This window comes from Leucopleurus acutus, assembly GCF_964270905.1.
Source record: "Leucopleurus acutus genome assembly, chromosome: 18".
Lineage (NCBI taxonomy): Eukaryota > Metazoa > Chordata > Mammalia > Artiodactyla > Delphinidae > Leucopleurus > Leucopleurus acutus.
The window spans coordinates 8,603,146-8,618,361 of record NC_139160.1 but is presented as its reverse complement, the minus strand read 5'-3'; the positions used below and the strand labels follow the sequence as shown (position 1 = coordinate 8,618,361).

At 42.0% G+C, this 15,216-nt stretch overlaps 1 protein-coding gene across 2 annotated transcripts in view; it reads right to left on the bottom strand.

Moving 5' to 3' along the window:
* Window positions 1-15,216, bottom strand: part of FRY (FRY microtubule binding protein) — a gene marked incomplete at its 5' end in the record, with an annotated part of 329,047 nt that overhangs the window by 45,266 nt on the left and 268,565 nt on the right. For both annotated transcript variants that reach the window (XM_082859749.1, XM_082859750.1), the window contains 7 exons: window positions 1,364-1,543; window positions 3,586-3,726; window positions 7,364-7,534; window positions 7,865-7,962; window positions 9,105-9,712; window positions 11,759-11,853; window positions 12,881-13,068. In XM_082859749.1, coding sequence (XP_082715875.1) covers window positions 1,364-1,543; window positions 3,586-3,726; window positions 7,364-7,534; window positions 7,865-7,962; window positions 9,105-9,712; window positions 11,759-11,853; window positions 12,881-13,068 — 1,481 coding nt within the window. The remainder of the gene's footprint in view (window positions 1-1,363; window positions 1,544-3,585; window positions 3,727-7,363; window positions 7,535-7,864; window positions 7,963-9,104; window positions 9,713-11,758; window positions 11,854-12,880; window positions 13,069-15,216) is intronic.

The window sequence follows — 15,216 nt, the reverse complement described above, 5'->3', positions numbered from 1 at the left end:
CCCCTCATCCCAACCTGTAATCACCAATCTTGATACACTCTCAATTATTTAAAAATTTATTTAAATTATTTATATCTTTTCAATTATTTTAATGAATGAGGTCAGGGCCAGGTTCTTGACAACACTTCAGAAATTTCACTTCCTGAGAGTCCTGGAGTGTGGTGGCTGGGTAGGCAGCACCTCCCAAACTTTAGCCCCAGGGAGGTCTCTGCAGAAACCTGTTCATAGGCCTACATTCAGAGATGGCAGACGCTGGCTGGTAATTCTCCACCTGCCTCTCAAGGCACATCTTTCTGGAGCAGCTGGGTCTCCGGGGCATGCGGCGGATTGGCTACAGGTTTTCTGTACCTCTTTGGGACAGAGTAAACTTAAGTCAAAGAGTAAGCTTCCCCCACCCCCAGCAATGTAAAAAAAATGTTAAACATTGCAAAATACTGAGTTGATACCTTAATATCATATACACACTAAATATCACAATGGAAGCACAACAGCATCTCCTCCTGAGTACTGAAATGATGAACAGTCAATGAGACTGCTGTGTGAGAAAACCCAATCTAGCTACAACCTAATCAACAGAGTGAGTTCCATGTAAGCAGATCTAGTTGATTCCTTTAGTGAATGAATCCACTCAGCCGTGGTGAAGAATATTTATGAACTACCTAACGTGCATCAGACACTGTACAGACCCTGCTTACAAAGTGGACAGGCCGTTGTTTCTGCTTTGGGGGGTTTATGGGCCATGGGGTAAAGGAGACAGGAAAGCAAATGTATTTTTACATCTTGGACTAAAATAGTTAAGCACAGGCCTCCCAAAAGTTTGTTCATGGACCAGCAGGTAAACCTGACTATTTTCTGTCTTCTTCTCTTCCTAACTCCTTAGTTTATACGTCTCTTCCCTCCTCACACCCATCTCCCTCAAGGCGAGAACTTAGGTAGTTATACTGGTTTAAAAAGCAGTGTGGCTTGGGGAAGTGACCATAAAGGCAGATCCCGTATTCCTGTAAATCTCAGGCATCCGTTGGTTTAGCTGCAGTTCAGGAAACAAGGTTGTGGATACAAGATAGGACGTGACAGCTGTCAGATACAGAATGAGTGAAGGTCATGATTTAAAATGCTTACGATCATTCCATTTTAAAGTTATCTTTTGGGGGGAAGTCATTTTTATATAACTGAGGCTAGCTTCTATTTCTAAAAGCTGCCACTGAAGAGCCCCAGTGAATAGGACAATGCGTTGAACCTAATTTAGGTCTTAGGAGGTTTCACTTGACATAACTGTAAAATAAGTCTCCCCTTCTCCAGGCAACTAGTTCTGACCTTTGCCACTATGTATTCATGCTAAAGTTTACAGAAACAGTTAACATACCTCTGAAATATCAAAGTGAAAGTCCAGGGTTTTCCCAGGTAATTCCTTAGATGCACTGGTCCATACTCGATGTATTTCTATCTTTGAAAGGTCACTGTGTTGGTAGGAAGGTAAAACTAGGCTGGCAGATCGAGAAACTACTAGCTTCAAGATATTCAAAGCTTCTCTCCAGTGGACGCTCTGAAGGAAATAAAACAGTCAATGGGTAAAAATAATTAAAAAAAAAAAAACCACACAATATGCCGCTAGCTACCGAAACTTCTAATGACCGGTCAGAACTCATTGATTTAAAACAGTGCAGGAAATTCTGTGATAAGTAAAAGGCAAATGACATAAAAAGATAATTTATGCATAAGATGAGCTACATTTAGGAAACAAGAATAAAAAAGACCCGTGTTGTCCACATTCAAATAAGTAAAAGTTTAAAATGACAAGGTACCATTTTTGCTAATGAGGTATTTCTTCAGTTTGAAAAACAAAACAGAAAACAAACAACTGCCCCCCTCCCCTGCAGCAACCCTCACTGCAGTTTACGCTACTGTCTACTCACCGTTTCTCAAGATTCTCCCCACCAGTTTCCAAGCGTCCCTGGTCCTCCTTCTACTTCTCTGGCTCTTCCTGCCTCATCTGCTGCTGGGCATCTGCCCTCTGCCCTCAGCCCTCTTCTCTTCTCCACACCTTCCTCCTGATCTAACCCAGGAATCTGGGAGCCATTCTTGGCTCCCCTCTTTCCCTCCCTCCTGAGAACTTGATCCCCGCCCCCTCCGTTGCTGTTGGCACTGGCTCAGCTGAATCCTCTCTGGCCTCTGCCTGGACTATTTCAGTGGCCTCTTAACTGGTTTCCCCAGTTGCAGCCTCCCAGTTGCAGGACTCCTTGGGTCCGTCATCAAACCCACTCCAGCTACAGTGATCTTTCTAGAATCTTCAGCTCAAGCCACTTCCCTGCTTAAACTCCTTCAAGGGCTCCCTCTGGTGGACAAGGTGGAGTCCACACTCTTTGAGGAAGGCCTGCAGGGGTAATCTCCCCCAGGCAACTCCTGGAGTTGCCCAAACCAACCAAGGTCTCTTAGCCTCTGTGCCTTTCCTCATGCAATTCCCTCATCCTGGAACGCCCTTCCTCTCCTTATTGCCTTATCAAACTCCTACTCTTCCTGTAAGTCTCATCTGTTTCACCCTCTTTGTATCCCTGACAACCCCAAGCTGACTGAGGTACTTCTCCAACAAAAATATTGAATACAGATAAACTAGCATGATAAAAGTTATTATTTGCCTAGGTCTTGGAATAAAGTGCATGAACTAAAACACATTTCCTTCACTGTTAAATTCTGCACATGGGAGGTCATGGTCTGAATATGAAATTAGCCACCATTCAAGATAAGATCTTGAGTACCAGGGATGGCCCACAGGCCTAAGAATAGGTAGCCTAATAAAACAATCACTTTTTTAAAAAACTAGGGGCATATGATTAGTAGAAAGATGTGAACTGACCCTCTGTCTCTCATGAGTGTAAAGTGAGAAAGTGGTAATGAATGCCTACCACATGGTACAACTATTACTGGAGCAATGCCACTCGGAAAAAAAAAAATGCTTGAAAAGCATTTTTAGCATTAAGTAATTTTCTGCAAGTAATGTGACTGGTGAAGTGAGGATGGAAAAAAAAAAGTTTAAAATTGTATGGCTTTAGTCAATGAGTTTAACCAGAGAGATACCTAGCATTTGCCCTTGAACTCTGAAACCTACCAAGTGCACTACGTTTGTTTGTTGGAGTATTTTCAAGTACATTTATGCCACTTTCTTAACCTTAATTCCTTCAACTCGAAAGGGACAATTTGAACCTCTGAATTAACTGTTCGCATTTGAAACGCCTGGCCTAGAACCAGGCACAAGCAAGTTGCTTCTTCCTTCTCCATTGAAACAGGACCCCTCAAAGAAGACCCTGCCCCCACCCTCCCAGCCGGGAGTGTGCTTTCAATACCCAGCCTAGAAGTCCAGGAGGCAGAGAGGTGTCCTCCGAAGGCTCAGGAACGCACTGCGGCCTCAGGAGACCGCTCAGGGTGTGGTCGGCCACTGTCTCAGCCGCTCTCAGCATGTTATGGGTATCCATGAACGAACATGCAGCCTGGCACCCATATAGCTCTGTGGCCAAGTCCAAAGAAAGCTCCATGCAAAGCCTCAATCTTTCTGGAATGACTTTCTGGAAACATCCTGGTTCAAATACTCACTTGCACGTATTTTTCAATGGTTTTCAGAACTTCCACATTGAACTGCTTTACCGGAACGACAGAAAGGTCCATGTAGCTGAGCAGACTGTAGATCACCTGCAGGAGGGGCTGCTGCATGCTGGGGAGGCCCTTCTCCAGCAGCTGTGGGGAAAAGCACACGGTGAGTCAGTCTGACACCAGATTTTCACACAGAAGCATCAGGGTTTCCTAGTACCTTTATGATTGCACATTTCCTTAGGAGGGAAAAGAAAATCCTAACTACTGAAGACATGGAGGTATTATCAAAGGCAACGCAGGTAGGTCTGAGTATACAAATATAATATTACACAATGGAGTGCAACAAAATAAACCTCAAAAGGAAAGCATCAAATACCACCAATGACTGAAAAATATAAATGAAAACGAAAGATACATTTATCAGTTATGGAACTGGCAAAGATTAGAAATTGATGATAGTATTGGTGAGGATATAAGAAGAGTATTCTTACACATCAGTGGAAATGTAAATTGGATAATTTGGCAATTGAGATCAACAGTACTAAAAGGGTTTATATCTTTTGAAATACTAATTACACTTTTAGGAACTTTTCCAAACCTAGAGATAAATACTAAGATTTAAGTAAGAGATTTCACCAAGGCATTATTTATAATGGTAAAAAAAAAAAAACAAAACCCACACAAAACAAGAAAGCTCTGTAAGCAATTTAAATGTCAAACACTAGGGAAATGGATACATAGATTATGGTAAATTGTATGATGAAATATCATGCAGTCAATAGAATGACATTTTTAAAGATAGTAAAGGATATCAGATGATATTAAGTGAAAGAGGAAGGATACATAATTTCTATATAATAGATGATGCCAACATTGATGTGAATGTGTGTGTTACATAGAAATAATGCTGGAAGTAAACCCAACAAAATGTTGAAAGTGTTTCTCCCTAGATAACATAATTATTTTTGAACACATACTGCTTTTATAATCAGGGGGGAAAAAATCAATGACATTTTCAAAAAGGAAAGCAAAATAATGAGAAAACTGATGTGACAGACATAATGAAAAAGGTTACTGTTCAAAATTAAAAATTAATAGAGATGATTCAAATAAATGCTGAAATTACACATCAAAAGTGGCCCAGGGTTTCCCTGTGGTGCAATGGTTAAGAATCTGCCTGCCAATGCAGGGGACATGGGTTCGAGCCCTGGTCCAGGAAGATCTCACATGCCGCGGAGCAACTAAGCCCGTGCACCACAACTACTGAGCCTGCGCTCTAGAGCCCGCGTGCCTAGAGCCCGTGCTCTGCAACGAGAGAAGCCACTGCAATGAGAAACCCGCACACTGCAACGAAGAGTAGCCTCTGCTCACCACAACTGGAGGAAGTCCACATGCAGCAATGAAGACCCAACGTAGCCAAAAATACAATAAATAAATTAAAAAAAAAAAGTGGCCCAAAGAAATAACTGAACAGTTAACAGATGAGGAAATATACAATTTCACAAATCTATTGTATGAAAAAAGGAATATCTTCACTAGAAAGGAAATACATAAAGAGATTAATTTTAAAGTATCAATAAAAATATTCAACTGGCAAAAAAAAAAAAATATTCAACTGAAAACATGTATAAATGAAATGATAGAATTTAGTGGGGATATGGGATAACCTGAATATTTATACATTGTTTGTAGTATTGTAAATTGGGAAAATCTCTGTGAAGACCAATTTCCCAAATGCATACATTTTCCCAAATGTATCCATGAGCTTTACCTGGATAGATTTTTTGGGAAAGGCCACCAGGAAAAATGAGCTAAATATAATCTGATAAAAAGTCTGCATCAAAGGACTATTTTAAAAAAAAGTTATGAATACAAGCAACAGAAGGTAGATGGTTAACGATATAATTCCAGTTATTGAAAGTGACAAGATGTGAGCTATGTCAACACATACACACATACAAAGTTAGCGTGAAGTGAGCACAGCAGGTTCAATGGAAACAGTGACCACAGCTGCCTAAAATTATATGTAGGTACCTGGCCAACACCTGAAAGAACATGGGACTAACTGAAATAGCAGTTAATTTGTATCATATGTAGTGAGTAGGTAAGTTTATAATAAAATTTTTGGTGACAATTGTTGATAAGGGCAGCATAGAACAAATTAGGATATCCACTTTAATTTATTTTTTTATTGTGGTAAAATACATATAATATAAAATTTACCATTTTAACTATTTCTAGGTGTACAATTTAGCGGCATTAAGTACACCCACATTGTTGCGCAACCATGACCACTATTTATTTCCAGGACTGGTTCATCATCCCAAACTGAAACTCTATAACTGTAAAACAGTGGCTATAAATTTGCCTCTTCTATGTTCCTCATATAAGTGGAATCATGTATTTGTCCTCTTGTGTCTGGCTGATTTCACTTAGCATAATATTTTCAAGGTTCATCTATGTTGTAGCATGTGTCAGTACTTCATTCCTTTTTAAGCCTGAATAATATTCCATCGTATGTACAGACCACAGCCCATTTGTATTTTTGAAACTTTTATGTCTAGTGAACCAAACAAATTTTGCCTCCTTGCTCTCTCCCAGTTCACCTTGTTTTACAACAGGCATTGGCTGCCTTGGGAAGCAGGGTGTTTGCGTTGTTTATCCCGGTGCTTCTTGTGTGCTAAGGTACGTGTGTGCTGGATTAGTAACTCTTGCAGGGACAGATGTGACCAAGGTGATTATCAAAAGCAGTAGGGTGGCACTTAAGAGAGGTTCTTTAAATGCCAGGGATGGGGGTGTGAAGAGAGCAAAATAATCCTTGGCTGTTGACAGTGCGAGTACAGCCCAATATTGCTGATCCGTGTTGCAAACCCAAATCCTTCAGGGTCAACTATATATGCTGGTGGATGAAGCAGCTACCTTTTTCTAGGTAGAGGCTTTCAGTCTCATGGAGCCTTTCTGAAAATGACTGATTCTTAACCTACCTGCATTCTGAATTGGTGATATAATACAAGAAAAATTAGAATGGACTGTCTTCATCACTTCTGAAAAGGCCCCAGCAAGAGGCATGAACGCAGATCCAGAGAGGAAAAGCAAACGCTGAAAATGCTAAAACAAGGTAATACTATCAATCACTTGCCTCATAGATTTCATGACCTTGTGTAGTAAACCAGTTGGGGTCTGGGGTCGCTAAAGAATAACATTTCATCGCTTGCCGAAAGTGGCATGTATTTCTAGCATCAGCGTACACAGAAGTGAGAGTAGGGGTTCGCAATGAATGTGCTAGGAACACACTGGTATGAGGACAAAAATCTCATCCCAGTTTTAAAAACAAACACAAAAGATGAAGATAAAAAGTTTTTTTCAAAAATATATGCTTTGTTAATGAGTTCAGAGCAAACAACCATTAAACATACAAGCCACACAGTAACTCCTTAAATAAGATCTGAACACCCAGAATAATGCAGATAAAAGCTCCTCATCTCTGCCATGTCTGACGGGTATTAGTGTAGTAAAAAGGAGTTTAAGCTTCGGGGGCAGCTACACCTCATTTCACCTTAAACTTGTGGCGGATTACTTAACCCGGCTGAGCCTCAGAATCTTTGTTAAAACAAAGAATCCTACGTCACTGGGTTGTTGTGAGGATTTTAAATGATTCCACACAGCATCTATGCCAGTAGATAATAGGTGATCAATGAGTGAAGGCTACTGTTATCAGTTTTACATACACATTTTACCCATAGAAACCATAACAGATTTTATCCTTAATTGAAGAGCTTACCTCTGCCAGGTAGGTAACCATATTCAAGGTAATGTCCGCATATGCTTCATGAAGGTATCGACAGACCACGTTGACCCATGTGGTACAGTCCCTCGTGTAGCTGTGTGTTTTATAAAGAGTCATGACATGTGCAAGGTTGGAAAGTTTGGGGTTCTTCTCTTCCAAACAAACCTTTTACAAGAAGAAAATCAATTAGGGATAAAACAGCCTGATGAAAAGGAAGAAATGTCAGCAATTTTGCTCTAAGCTCCAGCAGCCTGGAAAATTGATCGATACATTGTTTGGGTAGCTGCGGAGGCGCTTAGTAATTTAATTTTCACAATTTTTTTTCCACTTGTTTTCTCAATAATGAAATGACAATGCAAACCAGCCACCCAGAGATGTGAATTACGAGTGATATCAGTTATTATTTTCAGGTTTATGAAACTCATCACCCTGTCTGAGCCTGGTAATCTCCGTCCACCGTTAGGCCTTGAATGTGCCTGAACCTGTAAGGCATACCTGAGCAATCCTTTCGGCTATATCCTTACAGAACTGGCCGGGGTTTTCAAAATGCTGTATCAGCTGGGGCAGAAGACACAAGACATTCAGTGGAAACCCTGGATTAGAGAAGATACAATGGAGACAAGTGAATATGGTGCATTTGAACCATTAAGAGCGGGAAGGCATATTACAGATTTTATTCTGAGGTGCTGCAAAAGCAGCCTTTTGAAGCAGCTTTGATCTGAACTAACATAAATCCAGGAAGAATGTACGACTGCAATGGCACCGTTTCCAAGGAGGCACTGAAGTACATTTGTAATCTGCAGGTTCAGCGGCTGTTTTGCTACGGACTGTTGCAAATAAGAATGATTGGCACAGATTTTAAAAAGCAGATTAAAATGGACTGAAGCACTGGTTTGAATTTTTATCAAAAATGTATTTTAAGGAAAACCTGCTTGAGAAGACACAGGCCAATCCATTTAAGTCTTACTCATGTAATCAGAAAGACTCTTTAAAATGATGAGGAGTAGCTTAGCTCCACTGTATCAAGCTTTGGCTTCCTGGAAAGAATTCTGGGCCACATGCCATGGTAATTAAAAATCTGGTTTGGGGCTTCCCTGGTGGTGCAGTGGTTGAGAGTCCGCCTGCTGATGCAGGGGACACGGGTTCGTGCCCCGGTCCGGGAAGATCCCACATGCCGCGGAGTGGCTGGGCCCGTGAGCCATGGCCGCTGAGCCTGCGCGTCCGGAGCCTGTGCTCCGCAACGGGAGAGGCCACACGGTGAAAGGCCCGCGTACCGCAAAAAAAAAAAAAAAAAAAAAAAAAAATCTGGTTTGTTGTTGGCTTAATTCAAAACGATAGGGAACCAAGGGAATTTTCAAGAGGAAAAGAAAGGCTTAGAAAAATAAAAGATTTAGGAGTTAAGAAAAAAGGGAAAAAAGTCTGTACAACAGCAATGGAATAAACCAACACTGTCTGCAATTTGATCTGGAAAGCATAAAGAGTTGATTACTGTCTTATGTATTACTCCTGCCCCTTTTATGCTATTGCCTTAAAAATATCTCTTACAATATACATAATTAAGACTTATATAGAATTTTAAGACTTATACAGAATTTTAAAAGAAAGAACAAAGTGTTCCCAAAGAACCATTTTCAAGCAGAATCGTTAGAAGTACGAAGCCCACATTATCTTATTACACTAAACATGAGTCCCACCAGGACCAGAACGGTAAGAGCGTGAGTGATGTGGGCTTTACCAATGGCTTGGGATGAGTCCACCATGGGTACTCTGGTCACTGGTGTCAGCAAACTGAAAAGCTGCAGGGTGAGGTCGGTGGTGGTGACAGAGGTGAATCCCTTCAGGAGCAGCTGCTGCAACCCTGAGAAGTCCGCCCACTTGAGCTGTGCCTGGAGTTTCTCCAGTTTTTCTCGGTTCTCAGCTTTATCGAGTGGCATGTGAGCCAGCAGTCTGTTCAACAGCCTTAAGGCCATTAGGTATTCAAACTCAAAATCGGATTCCATCAAGGCCACCGTGACCCAAAAGATGGTGGCCAACAGGTTGGTTGGATGGTTTATGTGTGATGGGTCCGTGAGGCTGTCCTTCAAGGAAGATGAGCTTCTGGTTTTTGAGGAGAGGCCTTGTTGGGTACAGGCCTGGATTCTGTCCAGGGTGGCACTCCGAGGTGGGTCTGAGGACCGGTCGACAACACCAAACTTCTTGGGCACAGAGAAGCTCCTTTGATGCCGGCTGCGCTCTGCAGTTGCTGTGCTGCCGCTGGCTGTTCCAGGGTTCACATTGAGCTGTCCTGTGCTCTTTCTGCTTGCTGTTAGTTTAGCGTTAGAGCTTAAGTCTGGTGATGAAGAGCTGGGTATAAAAGTTAAAAAGTTCAATAGGAAGCCAACACATTTCAGTGAAAGGCTAGTCCTCTCAAGAGCCATCAACAAACAATGAGGAAGGGAAATCATTCTTTGGAAATATCACTTTCTATTCATTTTTCCATATTCTTAAACGGAAAGAATATGTTTCCTTATTCTTAAACATAAAGCTACGAAAAACAAAACTTAATCAGAACAACCCTCACCAACAAAACCAAATACTGATTTCCACTTATCAAAAAGTTAAAGAAATAAGCAGTCGTCTGTAAAGTTTACTGATCTTTCATTTATTTTTTGTTTGAATTTGGATAAGAGTAATTACAAAATAAAATGTACCTGATAGGTACAAATGTTAATATTCTATTAACTGACTGATAAAAAGAACAGATAACAAAACATCTAGGAAAAAAAAGTAAATGTTTGTGTCAAAGGAAAATTTTTGCACTTATAAACGCTTATGAAAAATGATTTCTAAATCTATTTCAGGCTGAAAAGATAGAACTCTTTATGAACATTCTTGCTAAATTTTTACTGATTTAGGTTAATCTGTAGGTTTCTATAGATAAGTATGTATGATGTTATTAATCACACTAAAACTATGTATGCATAAAAATGTTCAACTTAAAAATGAAACAAAGCTCAACGTGATATAACATTGCCAACTGAATTTCAAGCAAGTTGAGCTTAATTACACAAACAGAATACAAAATTGTGAATGATTTGAAATGGGCTATTAAACATTGCCAGGAGCAAAAGGAATTGAAAAATTAAAAAAAGAAAGATCCTAAGGTAGAAATTTCTTCAAGTAAAATCAACATTTATTCCAACTGTTTTTATAGTGATCGATCAGTTGTGTTTCATATATATTCATTTAAAAAATAATACTTTGGGGCTTTCCTGGTGGCACAGTGGTTAAGAATCTGCCTGCCAATACAGGGGACATGGGTTTGATCCATGGCCTGGGAAGATCCCACATGCTGCGGAGTGACTGAGCCCATGCACCACAACTACTGAGCCCACGTACCACAACTACTGAAGCTCGCGCACCTAGAGCCCATGCTCTGCAACAGGAGAGGCCACTGCAATGAGAAGCCCGCGCACCGTAAGGAAAAGTAGCCCCCACTCTCCGCAATTAGAGAAAGCCTGCACGCAGCAGCGAAGGCCCAATGCAGCCGAAAATAAATAATAGGACTTCCCGGTGGTGCAGTGGTTAAGAATCCTCCTGCCAATGCAGGGGACATGGGTTTTAGCCCTGGTCCAGGAAGATCCCACATGCCATGGAGCAACTAAGCCCATGCGCCACAACTACTGAGCCTGTGTGCCACAACTACTGAGCCCACATGCCACAACTACTGAAGCCCATGCGCTTAGAGCCCATGCTCCACAACCAGAGAAGCCACCACGATGAGAAGCCGGCCAAAATAAAAAAATTTTTTTAAATTAAAAAATAAAATACTTTGCTTCTCTAGAACGTAATAAATAGGATAATTACATAAAATTTGAAAAAATACTCAAAGAAATAGGAAATGAAAAATCATTAATATTTGTATTATTTAGAAGTAACATTTATTGTCTATTTTTTTGTGTGTGTGTGATACGCGGGCCTCTCACTGTTGTGGCCTCTCCCGTTGCGGAGCACGTGCAGGCTCAGCGGCCATGGCTCACGGGCCCAGCCGCTCCGCGGCACGTGGGATCTTCCCAGACCGGGGCACGTGTCCCCCGCATCGGCAGGCGGACTCTCAACCACTGCGCCACCAGGGAAGCCCCATTTATTGTCTATCTTGCTGATGTTTTAAAATACTTCTCTACTGTGTGTGTGTGTGTGTGTGTGTGTGTGTGTGTGTGTGTGTGTGTGTGTGTGTGTTGTAACTTCTTTTTTTTTTTAACTTAAGGAAATGTCATACATACTTTCTTGGATCATACACAGACTTCCAAAACTGGATTCGTTCTTTAGACATTGCCCAAAGTCCAGGCATTTCCCAGATATTCAGTACAGCATATTTGATTTTCAAAACGAAGTTAAACTGATTCTCACCGAGATAATACAGTTAAGAGATCACTGTTCTTCAGGCAGTCAGACAAGTTTTCCACAGCAGCTTCCAAGGTAAGGAGCGCTTCCATGACATAACCCTGCCAAACGGGCAAAGACAACATTCTGTACTGCTTATAACTACTGTTAACTTCCTGAAGATAAATTTAATCAAAACAAACTATTCAAATAATCGTAATATTGAAAGTTAGACAGTCATGGTTACTTTAATGTACAAAGGCTACAAACAAATTTTAAGGGCCACTTAGGAAATTCAGATGGCTTAGGAGTTAGCAGATAATCATGAAGATTGATTTCCCTAGCTGTGAGGTCTTCCACAGATCAAGCTCATTTGAAATCCAACAGGGAGGGGCAAGGGACAAGCATGGCCCCTTGTTGAAGGGGATGGTGGGCATGTGAAATACAGAGTGGCAACGTCTGAAAGCCAGGATTAAGAGATGAAGTATGAGAAGGGCTGTGTCCCAAGGGCATTTTATAGTGTACTGCCAATGGCCAGGAGGAGGAAAAGAAGCTGAAGTCTACAGGCGTGCAGGTCCTCTGAGATGAAGAACATTCCTGGTGGAAAAGAAGGGCTTGGCCCAAGCTACAGAGCTTGTAATGCCCCTGGCTTTCCAGCTCCCTGGTCTCTGGGGTTCCCAGTCCACAGGGTCTTCCTGTGGCATCTATTCTGCCCACTATTTCTTTCACTTTTCCCAGTTTATGGAAGGCTAACCACACAGACAGGTGTGACGTTTTGCACAGATACAACAGCGATCCCTTCTCTGGGTGGGCAGGTTGCACAACTGCATCTTAGGTTGTTAGTAGAAAAGACAAAACAAGACAACTCCCTCAGCCCCCACCAAATAAAATCAATAAAGACAAAACACCACAAAGAGTCACCACAGGATTTCAGTTGTTGGCTCCATAAAAGTGTCCACTGAATTTCTAGAACAATGTCCCCTGGAGTGATTTTTGTAAAAATAAAAGTCAACCTCTAGAATTTCAAAATAAATTGTACATGTCCAAATGGCTGGGATACTTGGCGAGTGGAAGAAAGCTCAAAGAAAGTTATTAACACCCCATCTTTGAGCTGAGAGAAGGGTGAGTTCCTGGACTTTCCTTCCGTACCTGAATCTCATCTCCATGCTCTCCAATCACCTCCACCAGCCTCGAGAGAAGGTCCGACAAGGCGTGTGCTGACAGTGGCTGCTTGAGGGCCCGGAATATCTGGAAGGACCGGCCGGCATAGTGTCTGGAAGAGCTGGCGAGGGCTGTCTGCAGAGCAACTTCACTCAGCTGCTGCTCCAGGTGGAAACCTAGGGCACAGGGGTGGGAGCAGGTCAGCCGCTCCTCTGCAAACCTCGGACACCAGTTATCCGCATGTTTACAACAGGCTAGCTGCACAGCGCTACCTCCTGGTGCTACTTATTTAAAAATTAACCATTTTAAAATAAAACCCAAATCTGCATCAGTCTTAAGGAGGCATAGTGGAGTACAGTCAGACGCTTTGGAGCAAGGTGGTCCTAGTTTTGAATGGGGGATTTGGGACTCTGGGAAAGAAGCTAATTCCCTGCGAGCCTGCTTCCTCGTCTTTCCCTTGTGGATGGCAGCATTTACCTCAGAGGGCTGTGAAAATCAAACAACTTAAACAGGGCTTAGTGCTGTCTCTGGTACATAATATGTGCTCACAGTGTATTATTACTTATTACGCTGCTGCTGTTTGACATTGTTCTTCTGTACTTTTTACACAGAATACTTTCACTCCTGTTTTCATACGAGAATTTGTTAGAAACAAGTTTTTGGAGGACTTGTGTATGCAGAGGAAAGCGAAGCATAGCCAAGGCCTGGGCCAAAGTCTTTGCTCTTCAGAAGAGTCCATAAACACGCAGATACGGAGGTGCAGGCACGGCAGAGAAGGCAGGCATCATTTAAACTTTCGCCTGAATATTTGTTCTTCCACCAGCATGAAGGTAATCTCAGTCCTCAGGAAACCATGTGATCAGACAGAAATGAAAGCGGAAGGGAAAGTCCATGACTGAATACTGGGCCACTAACCCCTACACCTGCTGTGCCTCTTTACAGGGAGAAAATCAGGCTACGAGGGTCACAGGACATGATGAAAACATCGACTTGAGCTGTCTCCGTGGTCTAGAGGCTCTGTGGCACATTCGACTGTCTCATGAATGAGACCAGGAGGGATCATTCAGTGCTACTGTTGTTAGCTGCTGCTTGGCTGTCTCACCCCAGAGACACGTAGACCGTATAAGAAAATGTTCCTGCAGAGTCAACAAAGGGTCCTGGAAAATGGACTTAGACACATTCAGGGTAGTAAATACAGGATTAAACCCATATGAATGGATGTTTCAAAATAGTTTTTTACATCTTTATTTTGCTTTTCAAAACGTATTTTTCTACTTAAGCCATTTAATATATGGGGGTTAGGTCCCCTGGCAATGAACAAAAGCTTATTTAAATCATACTGCTGGAACTGTACTAGTAGGATTGCAGAATCCTCCCCCGTCCCACCACCACTAAGACGATGTCCTTCGGGAAAAGCTATTTCATGGGTGGCAGAGAAAAGAAAAAGGTTTCCTTTACTCCCTGTTACACACTGATCGTACATTTCCCAGCCTTCCTGGAAATCAGGCGTGACCTCCTGCCCGAGTTCTGGCCAGTGGAACGTAGGAAGATGCACCGGACGTCACATGCAAAGCTAGCATGTAAACTCCTCGCGAGCAATCCTCCGCACACTCTCTTCCTTCGCCTGCCCCACGGACACAGAGGGCTGAGACCTCCGAGCCTAGGGGATGACAGGGCCACAGGGCAGAGGGTCCCTGAAGCACCAGGTGGAAGGCTGTCTCCCAAATGTCCACATTGAACTGTTCTGTGGTCCAGAACTAGCCTCTTGTGTTAGGTCTCTGAGCTTTGGGGGTTATTTGTTATAGCAGCTATGCTACCCTGACTAATGCAAGTGTTTCCAGGAACACATTTTATTGTGCTGGATTGGAAACAGAAAGTAGCGACGCACAAGGAAACTGAGGTGGGTAAAAGTATCTCGTGCAAGATGTGAAAAGACATACGATATTCTAAGCAGTCTGAAAGACCCCCTGAGAACACGCTATATGAGGGACTCATACGTTTTCTCATTTTTAGCATCTTCATACAATCAAGAGTGTTACACAAATGAAGAGTTCACATGCATCATAAATGTCTTCCTTTAGGCTATCAAGTGACTTTTAAGTGGGGGAAATACCAATAAAAGCAGTCTTAATATTTCAAAGAAATTCCAAAGGGGAAACTCAAAACAAGAAATGGCCATCCCATTCCTAGAACAACTTTCCCATTTCAGTTGAACAGTATTTTTTGTTTTTTAGTAAGTATCCTCTGCTAATGGAAAGAGATGTGGCGAATCTGGAATGTTTCAAACTGTGAAATGTGCTAATTATCAGAGCAGCCAGGAGAGG